Source organism: Corylus avellana, chromosome ca8 (genome assembly GCF_901000735.1).
Source record: "Corylus avellana chromosome ca8, CavTom2PMs-1.0".
In the NCBI taxonomy this organism is placed as follows: Eukaryota; Viridiplantae; Streptophyta; class Magnoliopsida; order Fagales; family Betulaceae; genus Corylus; species Corylus avellana.
The window spans coordinates 23591291-23617585 of record NC_081548.1 but is presented as its reverse complement, the minus strand read 5'-3'; the positions used below and the strand labels follow the sequence as shown (position 1 = coordinate 23617585).

At 35.5% G+C, this 26295-nt stretch overlaps 5 protein-coding genes across 5 annotated transcripts in view; 4 read left to right on the top strand and 1 right to left on the bottom strand.

The window, feature by feature from the left end:
• Positions 1–669: 669 nt before the first annotated feature.
• LOC132190651 (uncharacterized) lies at positions 670–3769 on the bottom strand. The gene is made up of 5 exons (XM_059605690.1): positions 3390–3769; positions 3135–3246; positions 2486–2559; positions 1865–2407; positions 670–1013 (listed from the first exon to the last, which is right to left on the bottom strand). Exons 1-5 carry the CDS (start codon positions 3591–3593, stop codon positions 903–905), a joined length of 1044 nt encoding a protein of 347 aa, XP_059461673.1. The 5' UTR covers positions 3594–3769; the 3' UTR covers positions 670–902.
• A 3745-nt stretch (positions 3770–7514) lies between these two features.
• On the top strand, positions 7515–11109 carry LOC132190650 (probable alkaline/neutral invertase B). The gene is made up of 5 exons (XM_059605689.1): positions 7515–7638; positions 7968–8411; positions 8491–8922; positions 9458–10016; positions 10581–11109. The coding sequence occupies exons 2-5, from the start codon at positions 7992–7994 to the stop codon at positions 10874–10876; spliced, it is 1707 nt and encodes a 568-aa protein (XP_059461672.1). The 5' UTR covers positions 7515–7638; positions 7968–7991; the 3' UTR covers positions 10877–11109.
• Positions 11110–12219: 1110 nt separating this feature from the next.
• Positions 12220–16168, top strand: LOC132189386 (uncharacterized). Its single transcript, XM_059604118.1, has 6 exons — positions 12220–12641; positions 13563–13762; positions 14769–14909; positions 15062–15142; positions 15597–15721; positions 15816–16168. The coding sequence occupies exons 1-6, from the start codon at positions 12419–12421 to the stop codon at positions 15862–15864; spliced, it is 819 nt and encodes a 272-aa protein (XP_059460101.1). The 5' UTR covers positions 12220–12418; the 3' UTR covers positions 15865–16168.
• A 6060-nt stretch (positions 16169–22228) lies between these two features.
• LOC132190174 (snakin-2-like) lies at positions 22229–23049 on the top strand. The gene is made up of 3 exons (XM_059605081.1): positions 22229–22406; positions 22498–22525; positions 22647–23049. Exons 1-3 carry the CDS (start codon positions 22329–22331, stop codon positions 22826–22828), a joined length of 288 nt encoding a protein of 95 aa, XP_059461064.1. The 5' UTR covers positions 22229–22328; the 3' UTR covers positions 22829–23049.
• A 2741-nt stretch (positions 23050–25790) lies between these two features.
• Positions 25791–26295, top strand: part of LOC132190121 (snakin-2-like) — a 2404-nt gene continuing 1899 nt past the window's right edge. The window contains exon 1 of the mRNA XM_059605014.1: positions 25791–25908. Within this exon, the coding sequence (XP_059460997.1) occupies positions 25791–25908 (118 nt within the window). The remainder of the gene's footprint in view (positions 25909–26295) is intronic.

The window sequence follows — 26295 nt, the reverse complement described above, 5'->3', positions numbered from 1 at the left end:
TGTTCAAATTTTTAGCAATTTGGGTTGCAAATGAGCAGGAATTCTGATCCAATCATATCGGTTTAAAATTTGTTAAAGGGCCTAACAAAGTCAAAAGTCTTCACTAATTAACTCTTATTATGAAGTTATTTATTGTAAATAAAATGTTAGGTATAATTTACTTTTCAGGATGGTTCTCGACCCACATAAAAAACCATTGCACCTATTGCATTGAATCTCAATTCCAGTGCCATAACCCCATACAAGTCACTTGGGAGTCGCTTTTGATTGATCAACATGCATGAAGCCTAAATTCAAGCAAAACCTCGATCTGATTGAATGGGAAGGATATTGGTCTCCCTTTTATATCCATAAATGTAAAAAAAGAGCCGTTAAAGTCCAAATCCTACATTTTCAAGGACAAGAATCTTCTCAATTTCATAGCTAGAATTAAAGTTAATGCATACAACGATGTATATAATGTTATATAATGTTATTTTATTTAAAATTTTTAAAAGACACGTAAATATTAATATTATTCACAAATAGAACGGATATTATCGATGCCTACACTCCTGTGCTTCACGGATTCAGCAGCTTGGGACATGCAGGCATTTTGGAATAGCATGAGTCCAGAGACATGAGCTAGAATAATACTTGTGGAAGTAAAAGAAAGACTTAAAGAAAGCAAAGACGGGAGAGAACAAAGAACATGTTAGATCCTAAAAAAACTATTTTACATTACACAGTTTACACTGATTAAAGAATCATCAGAGCAGCACAGCTTGCACCAGACTAAGACTAAAAAAGTAATTACATATAACAAAAGAATTTAAGAATTACAACAGTAGCCACCAGTGAAGCTCTACAATGATTAGCTACCCTATCAAAAAATCAAAAGGCAGGAAAATGTTATTCAGGGGTCATCTTAGATGTGTCTTCAGCTTGGGAACCTTGAAGTCGGATGAGAACAATCTTGGGGTCTCTGAAATGGGAAAAACATCAACTCCTTTTCTCTTTGAAACTCTGCTTCCCTGGTCAACAAAGAAGGAAGGGCTTGACATATTATTAGCCTTTCATTTCATGTCCAACAAAAGCACAATGGGACAAGACAAATAAGATCTCTTTCCTCTCTTCTATGTACTTGTGTATGTATTAATACATGAACCATTCATGTACATATTATTAAATATTGAGTAATAATATATGAACCATTCATGTACTTCTATTGCGAATCATATAGAATTCAGAAGGAAAATGCCAATGGAAGTTCAATTTTGACCATGTACATTAAATGCAAAACAAATCAACCAACAGATTTCTGCACTAACACTGAGCTAGAGATATATATATATAAAAAAAAAGGTACCTACTTATCATGCTTTATGCCTATTCTCTGTTATGATAACTAAGAGTTTATTTGTACGGAAGAGTGAGTTGGCACTGTGAAGTTAAAACTTCATAAACAAATTATTTAACCTCTAAAGTTTATGATGCAGACAACATTTTGTATGATACAACTCTCACCCTATTTATGTTATGTAGCCAGCTGATACTAGTATCATTTAATTGCAATTTTTATTTAGGATATTATAGTCATTGTCAGATTGCTTCAGATTAAATTTATTCAAAGTTAGATTTGTATCATGCACCAAAACCTGTTCCTGCTAGTGAGACGCATTCAACTCAAACATTTCAACAAGACACTTCAAGAGAAGATGTAGCACTCAACGCTCATCCATGACATAAACAGTGAAAGGTTTCTGTATTAAATGAAGCAGATGAAAATATCCTAGGGACTTTCACTGGGTCAAGTATCATCTAGCAGTAGCAGGGTATAATAATTATAGCTACATTATGGTAAAGAAAACTAATTCACAATTACCTTTTCAGAATCAGGAAATTGTGCAGCAGATGATTCTTTTTGGCCAGTGATATCACTTCTATTGCTGCCGCTCTTCTTGGCTACCACACAAGATCGTTGAGCTCTGGCCGTACAATAATTTAATGCAGGTGTGACTGAAGAACTTCTAGGCTTTTTTAACAAATCCAACTTGTGGGAGGTTCTGGAAGTTGCTTCATTCAATTTATTTGTCTCGGCCACTTTATTTCTCAATCTTGCAATCATTTCATCCCTTTCATCGTTCAGTGACTGCAGCTGCTTCACTCTGGAAAGAAGTTTCTCTATTGTCTCATTTGCTTTTGCAACTTCAGAACGATTACTCCCTAATTTACTAGTGTAGTCATTTTCCATAATTTTATACTGATTCCACACGAATTTTTTCTCTGCCAGCAGTGCAGATACCTCAGAACTCTTTTCCAAGGCAAGCTTCTCATATTCACTCTTTAATCTCCTTATTTCACCTTCCAATATCTTAGAACGCCGCTCTTCTCCCTGCATATCACTGCCGTTTCTCAGAGAAAGAACCTGTGAAAATTGAAAGCTATCAATAACATTAAAATGAAAATACAAAACATATTTCAGCAAAATTGTGGTGGAACATACTTTTGGGTCACAGGATTCACGAGAGAAGTAGTCAAACCACGCTTTGAAATCCGCCAACTCAGTTTCTGCATCTTCTGCAATAGTGAAAAAGAAAACAACAATGGAGCACTTAGACAATGGTACACAAAAATTCCAAGCACACATACACAAAATAACACATGGAAATGTGGTGGAGAAGAAAGCATGACTCAAATTTTACATAAAAATTGCATCAAACTTAAAAGAAATTCTATAGGCCCTGTGTCCATCATAACTTATAAGAATGAGATACCACTTTGGGCGTGCATGTCAACTTGGACATCAAAGAAAGGCAAAAAGTTATTAGTCAATCTTACAACACAGCACAACACAACACACACACACACACACACATATATGTAACTATTTCTCGTTCCAAACCCTAAATTAGATAAATTGGAAGAAATCAATGGTGCATTTAATTGCTGAGAAATCACAGGAAGATATAACAGCTATCGTACTTCTTAAATACACTAAAATCCTCAAAACTCTTTTCTTTTGGAGAACTCATCAGAGATCAAACAAAGCTTAGGTCTTTGTGCTCTCTCTGTGTGTCGGTGTTTGTTGTGCAACAAAGAAAACTGGAAAACTCCTAATTCAAATTTGTAGAAATACAAGTAGAAACACTAACCTAGTTTCAATTTCTCGAGAAAAGCCTCTCTCCGCTTCAAGCTCGTCACAAAATCTGACTTGGCCGCCTCGAACGAGAGTGTCATCTGTTGGGCTACCAAATCCCCGTTCATCTACACAAGAAATTACAAGAAAAAAAATCCCTAAGAAACCATCCAAAAGGGTAGACCTCAAAAAAATCCCCGAAACCCTAATTTCAAATTCCCAAGCCATTTTCCAAAACCCAAAACAATCTTCGAATCGTTTTGAGAATTACCCGAGAAATCTGGCCCTCGTAGAGTCGAGCATCGGAGACCCATCGCTCGTGTTGCATTCTGACGCAATCTTCGAGGAGTTTCCGCTCTTGGGCGAGGGTCTCCAGCTGTTCCTGTTGGGTCTGCAACATGTGCACCAGGCCGTTGAAGATCTTGTCCCATTTTCGGCGTTCGGAGGAGACATCGGAGCGTTCATTCGTGCCCATAGCGAATCGCGCAAGAAGACGACAAAGCGGAAAATTCAAATCTTTCCGTAGCAGAGAAAAATAAGACCGTTGTATAGCGCGACGGGGTTGGAATGGTCAAGTAATCGAAGAAGAAGTAGAAGAAGGGGAAGAAGAGAAAGAAGAAGAAAATTCAAAAATCTTTCAGTCGCAGAGAATAATAGGACCGTTGTAGTGAGAGAGAGAGGGGCTTGAACGGTCGACTAATTTAAATGTAAAGATTGGGCCTTGGAAAAAAAGTTTGGGCCCTGGACCATGTGCTTAAATATTGTTGGGCTCCACTTCCCAAAGTTGAGTATCTAATCTTTGGGTTTTGTTCCATTTGGCAACTTTTTTGGGTCGAGAAATGTTAGAGGTCAATAAGTTCTTCATATTTGGCCCGTATTCCCTTACAATTAACCATTGGATTTGTAAACTTATGTAGATTTCACATTAATCAATAGTGGACCCTACAAATCCAATTGTTGATTGTAAGGGAATATAGGTCAAATATGAAAAATTTATTGACCTCTAACATTTCTCTTTTAGGTTTTGCTTCGTTTATGAAATGTTACCATATTTAACTGCCTTCACTAGCATTATCCATTTGTTTGATAGGCAATATTATTTATTTGCCCTATTTTCAATCGTTCTTAAAATTTTTTTTGTCTCTTTTGTTATCTACTTTTGACCTATTTTCAATTGTTCTTATAAAAGTTCGGTCTCTTTTAATATTTATTTCTTGTAATTCTCATTTCCCTCTTTTCACATTGACGTAAGAAAATAGTATATATAAGCTTTGATGTGCAAATTTTAGAGTAGACAGGTTGCCAAATAGATTGTCTTTTACTGTTTTTGTAAAGCTTTTTCGGTAGCCCTTTGCTTTTTTTAGGGGTGGGCAAATTAATCGCCTACCAACTACAACCGAACCGAAATTTACCGTCAACCGAGTTATGTGAGTCAAAAATTTGTATGAATTTTTTAAATCGGCGTCGATTAATCGGTATAAAATTGTTGTTGTCTGTTAACCAAATTGAACCAAATTGCCAAATTTGACATAGATTAAGGCTTTAATGGATAGACTTTGTGAAGTGATGTTTTGTTGAAAGTATTTGGTAAGTTTTTTGCATCTTATATTCTTATTATTTGCATCTTATGTTTAATAAGTTATTTTAGCCAAAAAAAAAAAAAAGAAAAAAAAGGGCCCCATAATAACTAATTTTTGGCCAAATTAAAAAAGTCAACGGTTAACCGATTAACCGACCAAAATTAACCGAAAATATCGAAATAATTTGTTATTGAAATGAAATCGGTAAATTAATTGATTTAATCGAAAATTTCGAATAATTGACCGATAATGACTTTACGGACCCAAAGTGATACCCACCACTTCTTATTTTAACTAGCAAAGTCATATTTTCTCCGAAGGTGGGACCATCCATTCGAGCCAATGTAGACTTATGGAGGAACGTCATCATCAAATTGAACGAGCACTTGAGTGAAACTTACACATAACATATTATATTTTAAGAGCTATCTTAAGCGGAATGGTCAAGTGCTTCATAATAACTAATTTGATTATTTTGAGTTATTCTTTTATTCAATAAAGTAGCCATTTTAACATATTTTTTTTCTTATAGTCTGAACTTTCTGCCTATTTACTACTCGGGTGAAGTAAAACAGCACATCGCATGCTGTGCATGCCACGTGCAAGGCACGCCATGTGCTGTGTATCACGGTCCTTACTACTTACATTACAATTTTAAATTTTTTTTTTTTTTAATGTAAAAGAATATTTAAAGAAAGATAAAGTATAATAGAGCATGTGATGGAGCACATATAAAAAAATAGTAGCGAAAATAAAAATTTGTATTTTTTCAATAATTATTTTGGTTATTATTACTTTTTTGCTTCAAGTTTAATTTATTCCTTCAATTTTTAAATCCTACTTTTAATTTATTTAATTTTTATTTAATTCATGCCGTCCAAAATTGTTGTAGTAGTTAACACGGTTAATGCCACATTAAAAAGTAATAATTTTTTTTATTTTAATCAAATCAAAGCTTAAAAACAAAAACAAAACAAATGGGGGATGCCGACCTCCTCTGGGGTGGCTTGCCCAAACACCCTTATTTATTGTGCGGTCACCCATCACCTCTCGTCATGCGAATCACCTCATTTGTTTTTTTAATAAATAAAAAAATTACTATATAACGTGACAAAACGGCTTACGTGACATTAATCCTATTAAGGCCATGTAAATAGTTTTGAGGACATAAGTTTATTATAAACTGATTTGTAGTTCTAAAAGAGAGCGACATTGGTAACATGTAAGAGACACATGCTATTAAAATAACACGTACTTCTCACATGTTAAGGACATAAGTACACTTTTGAAGACTGATTTGTAAAAATTGTATATCATAGTTTTGGGCCGAAAGAATAAAGAGTAAAACTTAAAAGGAAAAATATTCATGTGAAATAAATATTAATCAAATGGAAAAATGTAAACAAATAGCAAAAATAAAATAAAATAAAACATAAGATTTTATGTGATTCGATATAGAACTTACTTTCAAAAAAATTAAAATAAATAAACATGATAATTAAATATGATTAAATCTGATTACAATCAATCATATAAAATATATATAACATATGATATCATTTTAATATATTTCATTTCAACATGGAAAACATATTCTCTAATGTCATGATGAGTTAAATTCTGGAGTAATGATTTTTGGTACACCGGCGTGCTTGAATAGAAAGCACGCGAATGTTAGAATATTATTTTATTTTTTTACTGTTTAAATATTATTTTAATATTATTTTATAATATTTTAACACCGGCGTGCTTACAGCACGCGAGTGTGCCAAAAATCCCTACTCTAGATTCTGAAAAGATTTAATTAGAAGAAAAAAAATCTGTAAAAAATTTGTCTAAATAATAAAAAAATCGAATAGAAAATTGAAGGAAAATATAGTGAGTCAAACAGCCACGCAGACACTTGCCTCATGTGCGGATGTACCGGTACGTGTTACGTACCAAACCTTCCGACCCTTCCAACGATCAACTATATAAAGCCGTTTTATATGATTTGGCTTTTCTAGACTTTGGAAAACAATCCTACCAACCATTGAAAACTCTTCAATTTTCTACGTCAATCCTTTTTTTTTTTTTTTTCAACCCAATTTAAAAGAATTAATAGAACATACTATTTTTAAATATATTATTAAAATGCATATATAAATTACATGATTGAAGATCCTATGTTATTTTAATAGAAATTACACTTTCATTCATTAATATTTTATTATGTTAATATGACAATTTCAATCTAAAATAATGGTAATATTAAAGTGTGTTTTCAAGCATTAATCTAATCAAAAACTTGTAAAAGCTTTGCAAGCAAATTTTATAGTCATATCGTTCTCAAAGAATAGTTCAATTGGCTATAAATCACGCTTCATGAAACAAAAATCACTAGTTCAAACCTCTTTCTCATTTTCTTGCGTGAACATGTAAAAAAAAAAATTATAGTCATATTTTACTTTGAAAAATATAGAGTTGACGGAATAGAACCAATTAAAAAAAGAATACGATACTTTCCAAAACGGTACATGCCACCAACCAACTAAAGAAAGTCTCGTTTAGAACAAGAGGTCTCTGTCAAACGATGGAAAGACAAGTTCGTGGGAGAATATCCCAAGTCATTCATCATCGGATTTCCCAAGATGTCCACCTTGTCAGTCACCTAGACAACCTAGTCCCATCCGACAGTACAAATCCACCGGTTTAACCGGTGAAGTCACGGTTTGTAACCGGCTATATAGGTTGCGCCACAGCTAACCCTCACCAACCCTGCTGCTTCCCATATACCGCATACATTTATAAATTGCCATACTTGCAAGAGACACGATTCTTTCCATTAATTGTCATTGATTCGCACTGAGGTGGTGTTCTTCTGTTCCTCCGCACCTCCACGGCGTTTCCAGGGTCTCTTTCCTCCTGTTAGCTTGAGTTTCTCGATTGCCACTGCTTCCGGTAAGCATAGGCAATTCATTAATGTCTTCTTTCAATCCAATATTGCGGCAAAAAACTAGCAGAACATTTTCTTCTTGTTCTTTTCAAATGGTATCAGTTTTTTAATATAAATTTTAATATTTTTGCTTGTTTCTTTGTTCTGAATTGGTGAATTACAATATGCTCATATAGTCATACTTACTATACAGTCATTCAGTACTCCTTGTAGTTGGAAGTATGAATTTTAATTTAATTCTCTTTTAATTAAATGATTATATGTATTAATTTTTTTTTACCCGCTTAATCTTTTGCAATAAATGGTAGTTTAACGTGTTGTTAAGTGGATTCAGAATTTGAGGACTGAGGTTTCAAGAATGTCGCCAAATGTGTCTCAAAACGGAAGTAAGAAAAGTCTTGAGACTTCAGGGAGTATATTTGAAATTGAGGACTTTGATGTTTTGAGGTCATTGGAAAGACCAAGACCGGTTAGCGTAGAGAGGGTTAGATCCTTTGATGAAAGGTCATTCAGTGAATTATCGAGCACTCTGTCGCCACGTGGATTTGGTAGGAATTCTGACACTTCTGCACACATCATAGATCATCTTGAGTATGCATCTTCTCCCAGCAGACGGTCTGGATTAAATACACCCAGATCAAATTGCCACTTTGAATCACATCCCTTGGTTGCTGATGCATGGGAAGCATTGAGGCGTTCCTTGGTTTACTTCCGTGGGCAACCTGTTGGAACCATTGCTGCAGTCGACCATTCTGTTGAAGATCTTAACTATGATCAGGTGAATCCTCATTTCCAATATCTCCTCTTTTTAATTTCTGATTACTACATTTCCAATATTGGGATAATCTACTTGGCAGGTGTTTGTTAGAGATTTTGTCCCAAGTGCCCTGGCTTTTTTGATGAATGGTGAGGATGAAATTGTGAGAAACTTTCTTTTGAAAACTCTTCGCCTTCAATCTTGGGAGAAAAGGATAGACCAGTTTAAACTAGGAGAAGGAGTTATGCCTGCAAGTTTTAAAGTGCTCCATGATCCAAAGAGAAACAATGATACTTTGATTGCAGACTTTGGTGAAAGTGCAATAGGAAGAGTGGCTCCAGTTGATTCTGGATTTTGGTGGATTATATTACTACGTGCATATACAAAACATACAGGGGACTCTTCCTTGGCTGAATTGCCTGAATGCCAAAATGGCATGCGCCTTATTTTGAGTCTCTGTCTCTCAGAAGGCTTTGATACATTTCCAACTCTGCTTTGCGCTGATGGATGCAGCATGATTGACCGGAGAATGGTTAGTTTCTTTTTTCTTGATTTGTGATGTTATCAACAATTTTTGACCTTAAAAAATGAAATCATTATGTTCTCAATTGGACAAAGAGTTAACATGGTAATCTTTAATATCATATGTTGTCTATATTCCTGCTTGTGCTTCACTTACCAGCCCAAATAAAATCCTGTAGCATTAAAGTAAACACGGCTTCATTGTAATTTGCTCCACTTTGACGGAGTAAGATCCTCTCCATTTAATGATCCGGATTTAAAGTTGTCATATTTAACGGTGTACACGATATCAATGTTAGCACGTCTTTTTAATAAATTTAAATAATGTAGTAACTTTAAATTCCGACCACGACCATTTCATTTGACAAACATATCCATCCGCGCTGTGTTATGGTTCTTTAATGCTGCAGAATTTTATGTTGCAGACCCTTAATGGCAGGACTAGAAATTCCTAATTCTAGTACAACTACAGTTGAGCATGTTTTTTCCTAAGATTTCTGTGTGTTCTTCTGTATGGTTTGATTGTCCAATCTTTTGTGTTTCAGGGAGTATACGGGTATCCTATTGAAATACAAGCACTCTTTTTTATGGCTCTAAGATGTGCTCGGCTCTTGCTTAAGCAAGATGGTGAGGGAAAGGAGTTTGTCGACCTTATAGGCAACCGTCTCCATGCTCTAAGTTTTCACATGAGGAGCTATTTTTGGCTGGATTTGAAGCAGCTCAATGACATTTATCGGTATAAAACAGAGGAGTATTCCCACACTGCACTTAACAAGTTTAATGTTATGCCCGATTCTCTTCCGGATTGGGTGTTTGATTTCATGCCAAGCCGAGGTGGTTACTTCATTGGGAATGTTAGTCCTGCAAGAATGGATTTCCGTTGGTTCTGCTTGGGTAACTGTGTGGCGATTTTGTCGTCTTTGGCAACACCAGAGCAATCTGCTGCTATAATGGATCTCATTGAAGCACGTTGGGAAGAGTTGGTCGGAGAAATGCCGCTGAAAATTTGTTATCCAGCCATAGAAGGTCACCAATGGAGGATTATCACTGGCTGTGACCCAAAAAACACTAGGTGGAGTTACCACAATGGCGGCTCTTGGCCAGGTGAGCTTCTTCTGCTAAGTTTTTCTTCAAATCATGGCAGAATATGATGCAAAATCTTGTTTGCCTCAGAAAGTTTCTAGATCGTTGGTAAATGTTTGTTTTGGCTAAAGACCTGTGCACATGAATTATTATGACATGTTTTGAAACAAAGCTTTAGCTTAAGCAGAACAATACAAACAGTTAGGGGGGCAATTCATGCTCGCGTGTCGGATTTTGGTTATGTCGAGATATGAGAATAAAACTGTATAGGCTAATATTAATCCGATCTATTTAATTAAATGAGTCAGTCTCCTCAACTCTAATTAGCTAATTTTGTGTTGAATTTGTATCGAGTTTGCAAATTATGTCAAAAATTGTTAGACCTAAATGTTGAGTATCGAATTCATACCGTGTCAAGGTATGACTATATAAGATTATATGGGTCAATCCCAACTCAACCCATTTATTTAAACGAATTAGTTAGACCTCTTAACCCTAATAGGCTAATTACGTGTCTGATTCGATAGTACAACTATTGTTTTACATATTTTCTTCAATGCATGAGCATTTTCATTTTCGATGCAGTGCTTTTATGGCTACTCACAGCGGCATGCATTAAGACTGGACGTCCCCAAATAGCAAGACGTGCCATTGAACTTGCCGAAAGCCGGTTGTCGAAAGATCACTGGCCGGAGTATTATGACGGAAAGCTTGGGAGGTACGTCGGAAAGCAGGCTCGTAAGTTCCAAACCTGGTCTATTGCAGGCTACTTGGCCGCAAAGATGATGCTTGATGACCCTTCCCATTTGGGTATGATAACACTAGAGGAAGACAAGCAGATGAAACCCCCTATAAAAAGATCTGCCTCCTGGACTATTTGATTCTTCATACACTTCAATCTCCATTCCCCAATCCATACCCTTTTGTTATTTTGTTTAAAATGGCAATGCCAAACGAATTCTCTCTCAATAGAATGTTACGCTCTTTTTTTGGAGCATTTAGTTTTTTCTATCGAACATTACTTGGAATCCGATTCAAGATCTATGGAATTGAATCAGAGTAAAAGATGGAATTGAAAATAAGAGTAATGTTATATATTATATTTTTCTTTCGACGACTATTACACAATACTAATGTCACATATGACATTTTTAATTAAATATTTTTAAACTTTCTTGTTAAAAAAAAATTGGACCCACACGTATCTTTGGAATTCGGACAGACTAGAAAAGTGATCACTTGCCCTTCTTGGCCGCTGGCTCGGTTGGTGGCATGTCCATTCTGTTCATATTCAGGATTTCTTTTTTTTTTTCCTTCCATTTTTTAATGGCTCCACCATTGGTGCTGGTGCTGGTGCTGTGCCTTTCAAATTCATGCTAATGGTGCAGAGATGGAGGATAGTTAAAGCGTGGAAGAAACCCATGACTTCCATTGAAACGGCAATCAGCCAATGAGGGTATTGGTTGCTGATCCAATAAATTTCTTTTGTTGGCTTCAATGCAATATGCATTTATAGTTGGACTGCACAAATCCACCGACCCCTCTACCCTCTGATTAATTACTGCAAAAATATTCTCCTATTTCGCAGTGTATGATTTTACCATATTCACTCTCTTTTTTTTTTCGTTATTTTTGTTTCTTTTACTCATAGACTCGTTATTCGTAAATTCCCTACCAAGTTATATAGACTAAAAATGAAAATTATGATCTTTAAAAGAATGGGTTATAATATAAATTAAATTAACTTTTTTCATTTAAATTTATATACAAATTGCCATCGATCAAATGGTTTGTATTTGGGTCAATCCAACCTAGCATTTTTATCAAATAGGTTATATTTTAGGTCATGTCAACCCAACACGACCAATTTATTAAACAAGTTTTTTTGCCAAACTTTCCCCTGCCTCTAATTTTTTGGGTTGCTTGCTTTTTTTTAAAAAAAAAAATTTTAATTTTTTATAATTTATAATTTTATTAGTTTTTTTTTAATAAATTTTTTACTTAACAAATAATAATAATAGAAGCTAATCTCTTGTTATCATTGATACGATGCATTTCTCGCAGCGCGTGCATGAACTGCCTTACAACACCTAATCATTCCTCCACTCTTTCATAATGGGTGGCACCACCATGGCGTAGTGGTTGAACGGCCCAATACCCAACCCCAACGAATCACTGCCCCAACAATACGTGTCCAAACCCCAAAAACTCAAAAGTCTTCTAGGCTCGAACCCATACGTCTTCAACGGTTCACACTTACAAGTTACATCTAAACCAACGAACACAAACACGCAGAGAAGCACGAGAGAGAGAGAGAGATCACACTTTCCCTTGTTTCCTTAAACTCCGCAGTATCAAACAAGCTCTCATTTACTTTTCCCACATCAAAGCTAAACACAGAGAGAGAGAGAGAGAGAGAGGCAATGAAGGGACCGAAGACGCCGATCCACGCGGTGGCGACATGGGTTCGCAGGCAACCCCCAAAGGTCAAGGGGTTTCTGGGGGTGGTGTCGGCCATGACAACGCTGGTGTTCCTGCGAATGGTCGTCCACGACCACGACAACCTTTTCGTCGCAGCCGAGGCCGTTCACGCCCTCGGAATCTCGGTTCTCATCTACAAGCTCACCAAGGAGAAGACATGCGCTGGTAAGCTCTTTTAACGGTTTCGGTTTTTTGTTGAATTTCACGGCTTGATTTCCGAATCAAAAATGCTTTTGGTGATTGCCCAGGCAATGAAATTCGGCCTTTGTTTCTGGTACTGAAAGTTAATTGATTAAAATGGTTCAATAATTAATGAATTAAGAATCATTGGTAATTGATAAGGGACTTGTTGAAAGCATTGGAATCTGGTAAACACTTGAAGGTGCAAATGTGCTTCCCTGGTTCAACCATCAGGGAGAGAAGCTTGTGATTTAATTTCCTAGTGGTTTGGAGACAAAATAACAGACAATAAGCTCAAGAGGGTACTCTGGATCAACGGAAAGATTAATATAAACAAACGAGCGGTTGTGCGTAATGTCGAATGGTTTTGTTACATTCTTGCAGTCTCGAATTATAAGACTGCTATTAAGTTCCTGTTTTGGTTCTCTATCATCTAAAACAAGAAGTTTGGGTATTGGGTAATGAAACTGGTTTTTGTGATATCCAAAAATATTGTCAACTTTGGAAATTTTTTAATAATTTTATAATATACCCTCTTTCTTCATTTGAAATGTCAATATCTTTTTTCCCTTTGATTTATCTGAGTTTATATTAGAGAACGTAATTTTGGAAACTTCTAAGTTTTCAGTCAAAGACAATGAATAAATAATGCCCCTCAAAGTTGGACTTTCTAAGGTGGAATGACAATTTGGGATAGAGGAGTACTGATCTGTTGTCGTGTTCTCAGTTGATAATATATCGTAGGTAGTCTCAATGGGCCTTTATTTAGAGAAGGTTCCATTTTTGGTGAAAAGTAACAATTTGGTAAACTGTTAAAAGCTCTCCTATATTTTGGTATTTTGCTCTGAAATCAGTTTTTAGTGTTATAACTTCCATTGTATTAATGCCTTTAGGGCTTTACTGCAGGGCTTTCACTCAAATCACAGGACCTAACAGCTCTATTTCTGGCGGTTAGACTCTACTGCAGTTTTGTTATGGAATTTGATATACACACACTACTTGATTCAGCAACGTTGGCGACAACCCTTTGGGTTATCTATATGATACGTTTTAATTTGAAGTCTAGTTACATGGAAGATAAAGACAACTTCAAGATTTACTATGTGGTGAGTCCTCAATCATTGGCAGCATAGCATCCATTTGGCTCACTTTTGCCAACATTGGCCTGTAGAATGTTTACGGACGAATTAAACTTTAAACTTCTATTTTGGGAAGTGGCCTCTCTGGTTGGGCATCAATGGCTTCTATTTTATATTAGAACATGTTGAGTTATTAGGATTTTCTATTTATCGCATTTTTCTCATTATTTTTTAACTTCTAACCAGCTCTTTTTAAAACACCCTGAATTTTCTCTCTAAAAATAGGTTTTAGGCCCATGAGGATTTTGTTTCTCTATGTCTAAACGTCTCTATTTTATTTTATGTAATCAGGAAAATTCAAGAGTTCATTATTCGAACTCACTGCAAAACATACCAGCAAGTCAAAGTAAACCATTGGAGTCATTGTGCATTGTGGGGTGGGAAGATGAGAAAATGTTTTACAGCTTCAAAATTGGGTGTAATTTTTTTTTTTTACGGGTTAAACCAGCAAATATTTGTTCACTTGTTCTTTCTGTTTTAGTGGATACATCTTTCTTAACTATGGTAAATTTCCATAAATTTTACAGATTAATCTCGTATGTGAGGTCGTTAAAGTTAAGTATCTGGTATGACTTAATGATTCCATTCTGGGGAGGGGTAGTAAGAATTTGGTTTACTTTTTCTATGCTCTAGCAAGCGTACCAATCCCTGCTACTCTTGAGTGCAACTCAAAAGTGAGGTCTAGATTTTTGATTTGGCAAGGACTTAATGAGCATATGATCTGGTTATGCATCCATGAAAATAGTCAGTTTTGCTTGCTCTGAGAAATTCTTTGGTTAGCAGGATTATTATTGCTCTGATAGGTTGTCATTAGGGTTGATATTTGCACTTTCAAGACTTTCTGGGACACCTCTTATTTTCTTGGGACATTGAAATCGAAAACTGTTTATTATTCGGAATTTACCAAATTGTGACAGTCACAGTATCAATATATTATGATTATTGATAGTTTTTGTGTTTTTTCTCGATGCAGGTGATACCTTGTGCTGTGCTGTCATTAGTAATTCATCCCACGACGCATCACCATATCTTGAATAGGATTTCCTGGGCCTTCTGTGTTTATCTTGAAGCTGTTTCAGTACTACCTCAGCTGCGGGTAATGCAGAACACAAAGGTATGTTTCAAAGTAACACGTGCATGCCGTATTAGTTTTTCCATTAAGATGGTTCATCGCCCATGGCACTTTAAGATTTTTTTTTTTATTTCAAATTCAATTTCATAAATGAAGGCTACTTTTTTCTTATCTACATTTGTTGAAATCCCCAGATTGTTGAACCATTCACCGCACATTATGTATTTGCGCTGGGAGTTGCAAGGTTCTTGAGTTGTGCACATTGGGTTCTCCAGGTTCGATAATGGAACTTAAAACTTCTATAGATTCCATACATGTCCATATGATTTGCTATATATATTAACATAGCCAAGGATGTGGAGTCCACTATGGTTCTTTATGCACAAAGTCACACGTACATGGCATAGTGTTTGTAACTTAGTGAGTGTTTCTAGAGCTGAATAGGAGTGTAACTTATTGAGTATTCATCTCTAGTGCCACTTTCTTTCACCTTACTCATTCCCCCTTAGGTATTGCATAGGAAAAAAAGATAGTGAGTGTTTATATAAAATTTCTCATATGATATTTGCTTCACTGATTGTTGGTTTATCCAAAAGTCATGGGCCATGAGCATGGGGTTTGACAGACCGAATCTGGCATTTGCTTCACTGATTGTTGGCCTAAGGTATTGGTAATTACTATCAAGATATTTTTGATTTCTTAAGTGAATGATTTCCATCGTTTACACAGGTATTGGATACTCGAGGCCGCTTACTTACAGCTTTGGGTTATGGTTTGTGGCCTCCTATGGTTCTCCTTTCCGAAATTGTTCAGACTTTCATTCTTGCAGATTTTTGTTACTACTATGTCAAAAGGTAGGCAACATGCTTTGATTTTGCAAAATTGCTTATAAGGCATCACTTTCCTAGTGAGCTCACTGTAAAGTTTTCCCCTCTGTATTGTATGCAGCGTTGTTGGTGGACAACTTGTTCTGCGTCTCCCCTCGGGAGTGGTGTAGGCTTGGGCGTCTTCCCTCAAGATTGGTGTAGGCTCAGGCTTCTCCCCTCAAGAGTGGTGTATGCTCGGGCGTCTCCCCTTGGGAGTGGTGTAAGCTCGGGATGGTGCAAATTTTTGGTATATATCTAGTTCAGCAGAATCAATCTAACTCAGCAATTGAACTTTGTAATGTCAGTCGTAGTCTTAAAACAGTTGTTAGGAGGCTTAGATCTTCTTGACATGATGCATGCTTCAGGATCTATCCTCATTGTTTTAAACCCAGTTATTGGTACTGAGCATGAACTTAAACATAAAAATATCAGTTTTCAACTAATGGTCTATGTCGCACAACCGTTCTTCAAGCCTGTCTTAATAGTCCACTTTTAAGACAGGCATGAAGAATAGTAGATATCAGGCTTTCATCTTTCCAACTACAAATAGAAAATTTCTTTGTCCCTCTCTGGTGCCTCCAAAACGCTTGTTCAACTCAAAGTTGGACCAAGATTCTGTGCAATTAGTTGTCTGTATTGTATGCAATATGGAGTTAACGTGAGAGGGCATATGGCCCAAGACATTCTGAACACCTGTTTAGGCAGGTACAAGGTCCGTACAAGGTCCATCCAAGTATTCCTAGTTAGGTTGCCAAAGGTTTTAGAAATAGCTAAGGTCAACAATATGTAATTTATATAATAAAAAGAGATGTTTTTTATATTCCTTGTACATTTGTTGTCCATTTCCGTATAGATTTTGTGCAAATTAACTATTGAATTTGTGGGACCGTAGATGTACACGTAGCAGACTAGCAGGTCTCTATTAAAAAATAATCAAATTGATTATTTCTATTATTTGGAAATAGTGAAAGGTGATAAAGAAAAAATATTTTAAATGGAAAATTGAAAGTTGATAGCTAAAATGTAGAACTAGATATAGGTGCCAATCATCATCATTATACAATCATATGCTATGCATGTTCATGCTCATGTTCGTCATCTTGTGCTATTTTCATTGTGAGGCCAGCTCTGCGGTAGTGAGACCATACTTAATCACTACCGGGAGCCGTTACCTTGTTTTCACTATGCATGAGGCCAGCTCTGCGGTAGTGAGACCACACTCAATCACCACTGGGAGTCGTCACCCCGTTCTCCGTTATACTTGAGGCCAACTCCATGGTAGTGAGACCAAACTCAATCACCACCGGAGTCATACATGAGGCCAGCTCAACGGTAGTGAGACCATACTCAATCACCACTAGAGTCATACATGTGGCCAGCTTAACGGTAGTGAGACCATACTCAATCACCACCTGAGTCATAAATGTGGCCAGCTCAACGGTAGTGAGACCATACTCAATCACTACCGGAGTCAAAACCCCGTTTCCACTATACATGAGGCCAACTCTACAGTAGTGAGACCACACTTAATCACCACCACCGGAATTGAACCCTGTTTTCGTTATGCATGAGACTAGTTCTACGGTAGTGAGACCATACTCAATCACCACCAGAGTTGAACCCCGTTTCCGTTTCATTGTTCATGCCATGTTCATGCTCATGTTAACAAACCTTTAACTCACATACTATCATAACTCATCATAAAAATCATAGCATCATGTCGTAAACCATGCGAACCATCCAATGCTCATAACAACATAATCATCATATTATCTTGCAAACTCATAAAGCTCATAAAAACATTTCATCAAACAATCATCCAAAACATCTCATGAAACATCATCAATAGTCATAGTATCTCAAAATGTCATACATCAATCGTTTAACCAAAACATCTTTTATACTTTAAAAATAATATCTTTTTGCCCACTAAATAAAATACTTACCTTGATCCGCTTGGGTTCTCTTAGCATCTTTGACCCACTTGCTAATACCTATGTATTCACATGATAAACACATAGTTAAACTCTATTCTAGGCTCTAATAACTCAACTTCATCAAGATACTTGAATCCCACAAACATCTCTCACAACAAGGGAACCCATAGACTTCTAGGGTTTCCATTTGACCCCATTTTCGTTTATAACACAACCCATATAGAATCTAGAGGGTTAGACACTTCAAAAATACTTAAATCAACACTTAGACAAAACTAGGGGATCTTGACAAAAAACTTGGTGGACAATTCTCCAACTATTACTGAGGATCATAATCCCGTTATGTGAGGTACGTACCTGGCCCCCATCACAGAGTAATTCCAGTTCAGCAATTTTAATAATCCAAGCCGTATGTTCTTTAAATCAAACGACTGAGAGCATGCCACCAGTTTAATCATATAAATTTACATGTGCTCCAGCACAAGAGAAATTGAAAGATGCATGCATGCCAGGATGTGAATATGTGATGATGATCATGTACGTGCCAGCATGCATGTATGCGAGAAGCACTTTTTACAAGGCTGTTGCCCATTACAAAATGAGACACCCCTATGTATGTAGATAGCGACCGATGATGTTGAGAAGGATAATTATATGAAATATATTACTCTTGTTTATCATTGTAGTTCAGGATACAAGCTTTCAAATCAGCTCACATATATATATGTTTGTGTTAAATTTCTATTGTTTTGATTATATATGTTGAACAGAGAACTATTTGACACGAAGAATCCTCCAGATATAAATTTGAGTTTATGATCATTTTAAATTTGAGGCATTCATTCAAAATTTTATCAAATAAATAACAAAAATGATATAAAAAAATATATATAATTATACCTTCCTATACAAATTGAAAAAAGAAAAAGAAAAAGAAAAAAAAGAAAGAAAGGAAGAGATGGATCATGCCCAAGCCCAACCATACCTAACCATGGCCATACACGATCCAACCACAGTTATGGGTATTGACCCAATTAGACCTGGTCATGAGTAGTTGGGCAATGCCCAACTATGATGGTTGGGTCACACGGTGATGACTTGGTACGATCTATGTTATCTAACCATGCATGCCCAACCATGGATAAATCAAGTGAAGCATAAACATATGAAAAAAAAAAAAAAAAAAAAAGTGAAGCATAAACATATGGGCATACTTTGTATAAACAATGGTGTGTTTTGTACATTGCTTTGGTGGCGGACATACCTTTTTCAACCCCATCATGATCCCTTTTTTCACGTTGTTATCAGTATGGACTCCTTGCCAAATTGCCATACAATGACTAGATTCGGCTACTATTAAAATTAACCTAAACAAAGTTAAAGAAGATAAGGTAATTAATTAAGAGCGTGGAGGGTGAATACTAATTGGAATTAAATTATTATTCCTGAATAGAATGAATAATTAAGGTAAAATTCTAATTAAGAATCACTATCTTAGCCTATAAAGAACAAGCTCGTGTATTCCATGATTTCCATCGGTAAGGCATTATTAGGAATAGGTTAGAAGACCTATCTCTTAAAATTTTTCTACATGAGCAAATATGACTAGATGTACGTCTAAATTTTTCCCGCTGCGTATTTGAGTATATTATTTGACGCTCAAGAGAGAGATTCATGGCATTTTTTTTTATAAATTTGATTGAAGGAAGTTTGAAAGAACATTTTATCATTTAATAAAACATGTGATTGTCATATGCATTTTTAAAAAGTAATCAGATGCTCTAAAAGCACATGTTAGTTTAATTAATAGACCCAATTAAAAAAATAAAAACTTTTTATTATTTTTAACGAGTGGGCCGGAGAGATTCCATGCACATTATTACGTCTGATATAATTGATCGTCAATCTTTGCTCACCTACCCCCTAACAAAGTTGCACATTATTTTATAATCGCTACTCCAAGTTGGATTCACTTAATTTGGATAATGATTAGTGATGCCAGGCTGGAATGATTTCGATCCTACAACGCCGTATTACAAATGTAGCATGTCGGTCAAACTTCATTAATTTGGCTGGTGGAACGTCCTCCACCAATTTGCTTGGTTTGTTTGATTACTATGAGTTCGTTTAATTGTAGTTGGTAGTATGTGCCATCGGAATCGATCAATAATAAGTGCAAGAAAAATGACTAGATAATTATCAAGTTGTCAATTTCTTTTTTTCTTTTTAGTTGTAATTAGAGCTCCTAGATTAATTGAGGAACACGATTTTTGTCTCCAAAAGGTAGCTCAATCGGCTAGGATCACGCTTAATGAAACGGAGTCACTAGTTCGAATCCCCCTCCTCCCTCCTTGTGCAAACACGATTTTTATATTATTTGTACAATTGACTGGATGTCGGTAGTCCAGATAAAAAAATTTGCTCAAAACAGAAAATAAGTAAAGGTGATTCATTAGAGGTACTGACAGGCAATACTTCAATACTTAGGTTAGAGACGAGTTTTAAGAAGAATAAGAAGCTATAAGGATAGTAAGGGTTCAAATCGGTTACTACTACTACTACGTACAATGGACTTCTATGTATAGGGAAGGGGATACAAGACTCTGGGCCACATGATACCTTTAGATTGGGATATATAGTAATTCATGCATTGCATCTCATGGATAGCCGACATCCTCAATACCTGTCATCGTGAGTTTGTGACATGGGTGGCGGCTTGCAAGCATTTCCCTTGGTACAATTGTCATAATAGTTCTATCGTTTATGGGTATTTCCCTTGCAACGTATCTATTGAGTAGATAATTGTTGGTTCAACTTAAAAGGGGAATTCCTTGGAGGAGGAATGCCCTATTGAACACGTACATCTCAATCTAAAGGGAAATGAACTTTCCTAAGTTCGAGGGAATCTCTGGTAAATTAATGGTATCATCAATCATAAAATGAATTATCTTTATTTTAAGATGGAGATAATCATGATCCTCCAGCTATATATGTTGTTAAGCACTATATAATATTAATAATCAAGTATATTTTGTGTAAGGATAATTAAATTCATTGATCATACCACAAATCAAATTGAGGGTCAAGTTCCCTAGGTTAATTTTTTTAAAAAAAAGTTTGATGTTTGTCAAACCAAAGCATGAAAAAAAATTTTAAAAAATAAAAATAGAATTGATTAATTATTGTTTTTCAATATAATACATCACGTTATTCACAAACACCTATGATTGACGTATACTTTTTCTTTGTCTGTGGTGACATGGGCATCAGGGCATGGCTAGAGAGGGGGACCGGAATTGATTCGCTTCAACAGCTGTGGCGCGACTTTGTATAGCTGTCAAGTGAGTTTGTGTAAGGCTTCTTTCTACGACCACATCGCCGTCGTTTTCCCTGAAACTCTCAACAAACCCACCCCCATCCCACTTCTTGTCCAAACTTTGTGACGCTCATAAACCGACATAATTTCATTAAGTGCACGTGTGGACAATGCGTTTGTCAGATTCAGATAGCCTAGTCCCCACGGTACTTGGCATGCATATCACCTATTTGATTTCAAATCTCCAACAATTTGGGTCATTTCACGTATTCATATATAGTTTCATACAGAGAATTAAAATGAATGGTCTTGAAGCTTGATCATCATCATAATTACTTCTTTTTTTAATCATTAGAATGGTTCAATTACTGCAGTAAAAGAGGTAGTTTGACCACTTTAAACAAGTAATTGGAGATAGCACCGCTGGAGAATCACTCCGGTAGCTAATAAGAGTTATTTCACCCAAATCTCAATTTGTTTGATATCATGCCTGCTATCATGGGCGGAATTACATGGGGGCTAGCCCTCATGTTTCCACAAAAATTTTCAAAAATTTTCTTAAATTTTTTTTTAAAATTAGAATATGCCCCCCAAATTTTTTTATTTTATACTTTTGCCTTTCCTAACTATGATCGCTAGTTCCGCCCCTGCTATGTTTTCGGCCCTTTCAAAAGAAAAATCAGTCGCACACATAGTGTATTGGAAAATAAACCAGCACAAACGAATGAAACAATTGTACGGAAAAAATATAATATTTATTTTATTACGAGGATTGACGATGGATGGAATAATCGTGGATGGAGGTCCTTTTCTTCTCATTTCATCAATAGGAGACGATGAATTAGGTAGCCAAAATGAAAGAAAGAAGAAAGGTGACAATACTGAAAGGTTTCTGACCTGTCACTGAGGTGACAATTTTTCAAATGCATTATCCCATCCATACCCCCATACCCTCTTCTAATTATTGGTCGTGTTTGAGTACGAGAATCGGAAACGTTTCGAACGCACCATCCTCAAACAAGGCCCACTGTTGAAGCAAATTGCTCGAGGAGGGAATTTTCTGTCGGGACAAAAGAGAGGGCTCTCTATTCTAGATGATTCCCAATACTTGGGCTCTCTATTCTAGATGATTCCCAATACTTTTCATCACCAGATATCACTTTCCCGTTCCTTGCATCCACCTCCCCGGCCACTTTATTCTTTTTTCTCTCTTTGCTTAATTGCTATAAATAGGAGCACCCTTATCTCACTTCTACTCACAACATATATATACATTCAAGTTTCAACTAGCGTTGAACAAACAAAACCCTCTACTTTCAAGTCTTCAAGTCTTTAATTAGCCATGGCCATCGCCAAGGGGTTTATTGCCTTTTTTCTCGTTTCTCTTCTGGTAGTACATCTCACTGAAGCTGATCAGTTGGTAATTCTATCTCTTCTCTCTTCATAGTTTTTTACAAAAGTTTTATATATTACTTTCTAACCCGTACGTGACATGCTGTTGAGGGATGCAGGTGGACAAAAACTCATCGAAAAAAATAGGTGAACTTTCTTTCATCTTCTTCCATCAATATGTTAATTAATTGGATGATACTGCAGTTTCATTGAGCCATATATGGTTGGCTAACGTTGTCGACTATGTGGTGGTTTGGTGTATTTTCAGACTGTGGAGGAGCATGTGCTGCCAGGTGTCAGTTATCGTCGAGGCCGAACCTGTGCAAGAGGGCGTGTGGGACTTGCTGTGCCCGTTGCAGCTGTGTTCCTCCAGGCACTTCCGGTAATCTTGAGGTCTGCCCCTGCTACGCCAACATGACCACCCACGGCAACAGACGCAAGTGCCCTTAAAACTATATATAATATAAATCATATATGCCTACCTTGCATGGTTTTATATGCTGGTGTTTATCAAGTCTTTCACTTGAAAGAGAGAAATAAAAAGGGTCGTGGCAAAATAAGATTTGTGTAATATCGCTTTCTAGTTTCTATAAAGGATCTTAATTATATATGTATAGAATTGTTGTTATTGAGTTTGAATTACAGAAAGGAGGTATCTTTTCTTTTTCTTTTTCTTTTTTCCCGTCAATTACGTTTTATGCAAACAATGAAGTTTGAACAGTATATACTCTCCCACCCTCCCCCTGATCTCTTCGTTTGGTTTTCTGGAAGATTGTGTACTACTACTAGTTATTGAATATATATATATATATGCAAAATTTTAATTTTTTTTTAAAAAAATAAGCCACTATGTGGTTCCACCCCTATCACCATCATGGATCAATATTAATAATAATAATAATAATAATAATAATAATAAAAGATCGGGTCCAACTTTTATTATAAAATTATTTGCAAATTGACATTGTTATGAACTATCACGTCAATTTGTAGATAATTTTGTATTAGAAGTTATAATAATTAATCGGTTGTGTAGTACATCCTCTTAATTAAAAGAATGATCCTTCATTTTATTTGAAATGGAGAGGAGCCAATCTTTCTTTTTACAATGATAGAATGGTCAAAATAATAACAGGTGAAATTTGGAAGAGCTGATTCACAACTGGTCGTCGAAAACACAGTACCATGGAGATGAGTACCATCGAAAACCCAAAAGAAAGAAAAAAAGAAAAAGAAAAAAAGGGAAAATGATGGGTTTGTTTGTAAATTCCAATTGTTGCCCCTGTAGTCCCCCATGCCTCTATAAGGAGTCCTGGCTACGCGTCTGCCTAGCGTAGGATAAATATTTAAAAAATAATAATAAAAACAATTTTTTTTTTTATTTAAAAATATTTTATGACTTAATATTTAGTTTAGCACCTTAGGTGGAAAGGTGCTAAAGCAAATTTTGCTAAACAATGCGCAGCATTGTTAGTGCACACTACGTTTAACGTCACGTATAGCTCAAGATTGAAAGAAATTCACAAGAAGCATAGCTTCATTTACAACTTGATCATAGCTTCATTTACACAAGAAGCATAGCTTCATTGAAAGACATGCGATCTTACACAAATCAGTCCATGCGTTTTGCTGTTCTTTAAGAGTTGTTATGAATTTTTTTTTTTTTTCCACATTAATTTCTTTTCTCAACTAAAGCTTAGACTAGGATTTTGAAATTATTGGGTCAGAAACTTTTTCTTCACTTTCAAACATGCATGTATGTCGAAATTCTACGAGGGCGTTTATAATGAAATAAATTGTTACCCTTGGATTTAAGCATGTGTTGGGTAAGCATGAAATAGGCCGGAAAGGACGTCGTAAACTTTCTATGGAAGCGTTGATTCCTACAATATAATTGGGTATATATATATATATATATATATATATATATATGGTGTAATTGGAAAATGTTGGAAGAATTAAAAAAGAGTGAATGATTTTGTCTCAAGTGGGTTAAATTTGATTGATGCAATTTAATTAAGAGTTTAATTTCCTTAGAAATAGAATTTCAAAATTTACACGTAGAGACTTTATTAAGCGTGGGGCTCGGCTAGAATTTTTTTAACTAGGGTTTTTATTAAAAGAAAATATCATTGTAATATTTGTGCAAAATAAAATTTTACTTTGGGGGAGATTCGATCTTAATTATGTCCTTAAGGTAACGGTGCATTTGAAATTGTGATTTCGCAAAAATAATCTGGACAGATTTGGTTTTCATGGACAGATTTGGCAATTAAAAGATGATGCTTCTTTTCTTTTCTTTTTTTATTTTTTATTTTCTAAAGCGTATTCACTTGCGTTAATTAATGTCATTTTAAAATAAAGCATAAGGATCAGACAATTTCTAAAACTAATTATAAAATGTGAGAATTAGTACATAATAGAGTATGATAATGCTTATTTTAATTAAAAAATTGTGCATATTTAAACTATTATCATTCCCATTTTTTGGATAATTGTATTTTGCATAAAAAGGATAACGATTTTCTGAGAATTTTTTGCATGTGTGTATTCGGCATAGGACAACAATTTACTAATATATAATACTTTATACTTCCTTATATTATTTGTTAAGTTCGATCAATTTGTGTTTAATTACTACAAGCTAGCTGGTGCTTCTTAAACTCGGCAAATTGTATGGCCTCTAGATCTTATCATCTGACCAATTTGATCCTGCGGCCAATTTTCTCCATCTGTAGATGATAAGGTCCACAGCACACCATACAACTCCAGGTGCGTACGTCGATGTGCATTCATGCATGTGGGTACTGGGTACGTACATTATAGGCCCATATATTTTGTTCCATATCAATGATTTATATCAATGATTTATATACAGCGTAATGTTATAAGTCTTTTTAGAGTCTTCTTAGAATTAATTATTACAAATGTGATGTGGCTTTTAAAATTTAAAATGTGATTTATTGACTTTTGATCTATTGGTGATTTTAAAAATCACATCACATTTGAGATGACTCTAAGAAAGACTTATAATATTACTCCATTTCACATTTCTATCCAATCCACCTAATTCATTCAAGTGCAAAAGGTTGCAATAACTTGCATTAACATTGCAATGGGGTTAACCTCAAAGCATAGGCATGCATGCATCCACACGCCCTTTGTTTTTTAAAGTTTTCGAACCAACCCCCATTGTTTTTCCAATAATACAATTATCTTGTCACGTACAGCTGTTATATATATATATATATATATATATATATATCCAAAAAAAAAAAAAAAAAACTTTCTTTTCTTTTAATAACTTTCACACACAGACGCTTGCTATAATTAAGTAGGAGCACCCTTATCACACTTGTACGCACTAAACCTACATTGAGGTTTCAAGCTGTTTTCAAGTCTTAAGCTATAAATGGCAATCTCCAAGACTTTAATGGCTTCTCTTCTCATTTCTCTTCTCCTCATGCATCTCGCTAAAGCTAATCAGGTGAAGAATAATGTAGCACAGGATTCTCTCCCGACAAAAATAGGTGAGTTTGATCTTCCTCCATCAGTTTACTCTAAATAAGTTTACTACTGTTTGATTGAGGAGTAATTCTAGATGGCTTACTTATGTCTTACTAAAAATGATGTGACTATTAAAATTATCATTGAGCTTGTGATTGATCATTATTGAATTTTAATCAAAAGGTGATTTTAATAGCCACATCATTTTTAGTACAAGTAGGACACAAGTAGATCATCTAGAATTACTCTTGATTGAGTCATATACAGTTGGCTAACGTTGTCAGTACTATATATGGTATATTTTCAGATTGTGGAGCAGCATGTACGTGCTGCCAGGTGTCGGTTATCGTCTAGGCTGAACCTGTGCAATAGGGCATGTGGGACTTCTTGTGCCCGTTGCAGCTGTGTTC

Excerpts from the sequence above, each read along its gene's own strand:
- LOC132189386 (XM_059604118.1), top strand. The coding sequence starts at position 12,419 with ATGAAGGGACCGAAGACGCCGATCCACGCGGTGGCGACATGGGTTCGC. Across the intron at positions 13,763-14,768 it reads ACTTCAAGATTTACTATGTG|GTGATACCTTGTGCTGTGCT; the intron begins GTGAGTCCTCAA and ends TTCTCGATGCAG. Across the intron at positions 15,143-15,596 it reads GTGCACATTGGGTTCTCCAG|GTATTGGATACTCGAGGCCG; the intron begins GTTCGATAATGG and ends TCGTTTACACAG.
- LOC132190174 (XM_059605081.1), top strand. The coding sequence starts at position 22,329 with ATGGCCATCGCCAAGGGGTTTATTGCCTTTTTTCTCGTTTCTCTTCTG. Across the intron at positions 22,407-22,497 it reads TCACTGAAGCTGATCAGTTG|GTGGACAAAAACTCATCGAA; the intron begins GTAATTCTATCT and ends TGAGGGATGCAG. Across the intron at positions 22,526-22,646 it reads AAACTCATCGAAAAAAATAG|ACTGTGGAGGAGCATGTGCT; the intron begins GTGAACTTTCTT and ends GTGTATTTTCAG.
- LOC132190651 (XM_059605690.1), bottom strand. The coding sequence starts at position 3,593 with ATGGGCACGAATGAACGCTCCGATGTCTCCTCCGAACGCCGAAAATGG. Across the intron at positions 2,560-3,134 it reads TCTCGAGAAATTGAAACTAG|AAGATGCAGAAACTGAGTTG; the intron begins GTTAGTGTTTCT and ends TCACTATTGCAG. Across the intron at positions 2,408-2,485 it reads GTGAATCCTGTGACCCAAAA|GTTCTTTCTCTGAGAAACGG; the intron begins GTATGTTCCACC and ends CAATTTTCACAG.
- LOC132190650 (XM_059605689.1), top strand. The coding sequence starts at position 7,992 with ATGTCGCCAAATGTGTCTCAAAACGGAAGTAAGAAAAGTCTTGAGACT. Across the intron at positions 8,412-8,490 it reads AAGATCTTAACTATGATCAG|GTGTTTGTTAGAGATTTTGT; the intron begins GTGAATCCTCAT and ends TCTACTTGGCAG. Across the intron at positions 10,017-10,580 it reads CAATGGCGGCTCTTGGCCAG|TGCTTTTATGGCTACTCACA; the intron begins GTGAGCTTCTTC and ends TTTTCGATGCAG.